The sequence below is a fragment of the Corvus brachyrhynchos genome, unplaced genomic scaffold (genome assembly GCF_000691975.1).
Source record: "Corvus brachyrhynchos isolate BGI_N302 unplaced genomic scaffold, ASM69197v1 scaffold279, whole genome shotgun sequence".
Taxonomy (NCBI): domain Eukaryota; kingdom Metazoa; phylum Chordata; class Aves; order Passeriformes; family Corvidae; genus Corvus; species Corvus brachyrhynchos.
This window is the reverse complement of record NW_008246060.1, coordinates 6,423,363-6,426,287: the sequence shown is the minus strand read 5'-3', so window position 1 is coordinate 6,426,287 and position 2,925 is coordinate 6,423,363. Positions and strand designations below refer to the sequence as shown.

The window sequence follows — 2,925 nt, the reverse complement described above, 5'->3', positions numbered from 1 at the left end:
TCCTGGCTCCGCTCGCAATGTCCACAGCCGCAGCAGTGCGAGCTTCACACGTGTATTCCTGACAACGCGTACATTCCTCTTAACTTCAAGCATAGATTCCTGAGAACTTTAAGCTTACCTTCCTGATAAGACTGAGAGTGAGGATGAATAGATGGGGGCTGAATGTATTGCCCCAACAACATTATATACTGCAAGCTGCCTCCCGAGTCCACCGTGTCAGGAGAACTCAAGTATAAGCACATGGGCTTATTTTGGTCCTTCTCTGCTATCTGCTAACTGAGAGATCAGTGCCTTTTGTTGTGGATTTGAGTTGCTGCTTTGAGCTGTGGGGAAGGCCACCCGGCTTCCCAGCCTGCTGTGACTCGCAGCGACCGTGCTAAGCCGCTCACCCTGGCCCTCTAGCTAAGCCAGCTGTAAATAAAAACAGCTAGGATTATTTTTTTCTTTTTTTGCCTAATAACTTTGACAATGTACCTCACAGCTTTCTAGTGAGAAACTTTGAAGCCATCTTGAATTTCTGCAGGATTTTCTCCTGTGTCAGTTTTCCTGTCCTTTATTAAGCAAATACAGGATTGGGTGTGATGCTAAGCTGTCAGCGCTTGAACCAGAGACAAAGCCTCCGTTCATCTCCGCAACAGAGAAAAGCACAGTTCAGGCTACCACCTCCAAACTCTTTATCACACTGTTTTTACAGATATGCAGGGCTGTTAGTAGTAGCATTTCCCACAGACACAGAGCCAATATAGACTTTTAGTCAGTGTGACACTATATTGCGGTTGGACAAAAAAAACATAAGGAAAGAAAGAACAAAAGTCCCAGCAAAAAGAATACCAACAAGATTTTTCCTTTGGGGAATACAGTTTGAGGGGCTCTAAAGACAAAATGGCTGCTCTGTGTTTGAATGCAGGTGGGGGGCTGAGGCCAGCCCATAAACAGCTGGGCAAGCCAACAGTCTTCCAAGAGTTACAGGACGTGTGCATTATTTGAGGTGCTTTGAACTTGCGTTTTAGGAATAGAGTGCCTGGCTAAGTGATGAGACCTGTGCCGCACACGAGAGGGAGCAGAGCAGTGCAATGGGTTAATGTGGCCTCTGCATGAGGGAAATCGCCTCTCACCTGGGTTGAAATTGTGAGCAGATGATAGATCAACACGAGTTTGCTGTGTGGCTCATTGCAGGGCCCCAGGGACATCTCTCAGCCTTATACAACCTATTTCACAGCACATGGCCCCACTGACAGCCAGTGCAGGACAGGGAGAGGACAGGATCGACACAAGGTGTCAGTGACCACATACACATTGGCAGAGCCATGCTAAAGCTGCAAGGCTGGAATAGCCAAGCTAAGTCCTCATGAGAGGAATAGTCCACAGCCATCTCTGCCCGTTGCTAAACAAACCTCCTCAACTCACTTTCATACACTGTAGGGTTTAATCCAAATTGTTCTTAAAAGCTGTTGCAGAAACAATTCCAGTTCCCCGAATGTAATAATTCCAAAGACTACAGAAAAAAATTATTTTCTACAGTCAACACGTTATCTTCTATATTTTGTGTACACACAGTGCAAAGTAATTAAAAGAAAACCAAAAAACCTCTAATCCATCAAGACCTGACTGAACACAAAAAATTCACTCTGCTTTAGCTGTAATTACATATTGTCATAATTGAAGGACAATCTCTTGGTGTGGTCACTAGTATATCAGAAGAAATATTTGTGTCAGGTAGCTTATTCCTGCACGGAAAAGGAGCTAGACGCATCTTTAGAAGTGAAAACCAGGATAAGCACAGTACCAGAGAGACAGGAGTGGAAGTATTTGCTCTGTCACAGATTACTTTTGTGGCTTTTGGCAGATTAAGCCATCTCCCTGGATAGGTATATGCTATTTGGAAAGACTGCTCTACAAAGTGGCTCAAATCCAGTGTACAGCACCCCTGCCAGTCCTCCCACAGCCTTCACAGGCAGGCTCACAGGGTCCCCCAGCCCAGACCTATGCCCCAAAACATTCATACCCTGTGAGATTCTAGGCTGCAGAGGGCAAAGGCACATCTCCATCAAGCTCCTTTTTACATCTTCCAGCATGGCACCTCACTGTACCCATGGAACAGTGCCATGAAAAACACATTTAAACACTGTGGTGCTTTCATATAAAATGGTAAGGGGAGGAAATATAAGATCCTGATATAGAAAACTGCAACATTACTATTACCTGTGTCAATGTAAGTGCATTGAAAGAAAAGTCCCCTCTTTCCTCCAGCTAACATATAACAGTAATACAAAGCACACAGATCATGCCACAATAAATTGCAAAGTAAATTACAGTGACAAAATAAACCATGCTGAGAAGGGATCTTTTATGAGCATCAGATAGTTCTGAATAAATAAATTTATAGCAAAATGAGACAAACAGAATGTCAGAGCAATCTCCACAGGGCTCAGTTCAGCTGCTTTGAATGTTATACTTCTATTTCTCTTCAGGTTTGCATTCTGAGGCTTCTGTGTATGTTTGTGCAGGGAATACTCCCCTCGTACATTTGGTTATAAATAATGGGTACTGATAGGACTTTAAATCTTTTCTATTTCCAGAACTGAGGCATCAGGCTCCATAAGTGCACCCAAGTGACTTCAGTTTCTATCCTCAACGAAAGATACCAAAAGAAATGCAGTAATGCCTGACCTAGAAAAAGACATGCAGAAGAAAGAGAAAGATACATGCAGTAAAGATGAAAGAGTAAGTAACTTTTTCCGGGACAATAAAAAGGAAAAAAAAGATGACTTAACAACTTCTAATTCTGTAAATTAATACCATAATTGTAACCCAAGCTCTGTTCCAGAGCCAATTTCTTCATTTCAGGGAACACCAGTTATCCTGCAACAGTTTATAGTCAGGAACCTTGATCTAACACTAGTGCTTCTCATATCCAAATACACT

General features: G+C 43.0%; 1 protein-coding gene across 1 annotated transcript in view; it reads left to right on the top strand.

Annotated features, from left to right (window-relative positions):
• The first annotated feature begins 2,582 nt into the window (after positions 1–2,582).
• Positions 2,583–2,925, top strand: part of CHAT (choline O-acetyltransferase) — a 28,717-nt gene continuing 28,374 nt past the window's right edge. The window contains exon 1 of the mRNA XM_008642801.2: positions 2,583–2,724. Within this exon, the coding sequence (XP_008641023.1) occupies positions 2,662–2,724 (63 nt within the window). The 5' untranslated portion in view covers positions 2,583–2,661. The remainder of the gene's footprint in view (positions 2,725–2,925) is intronic.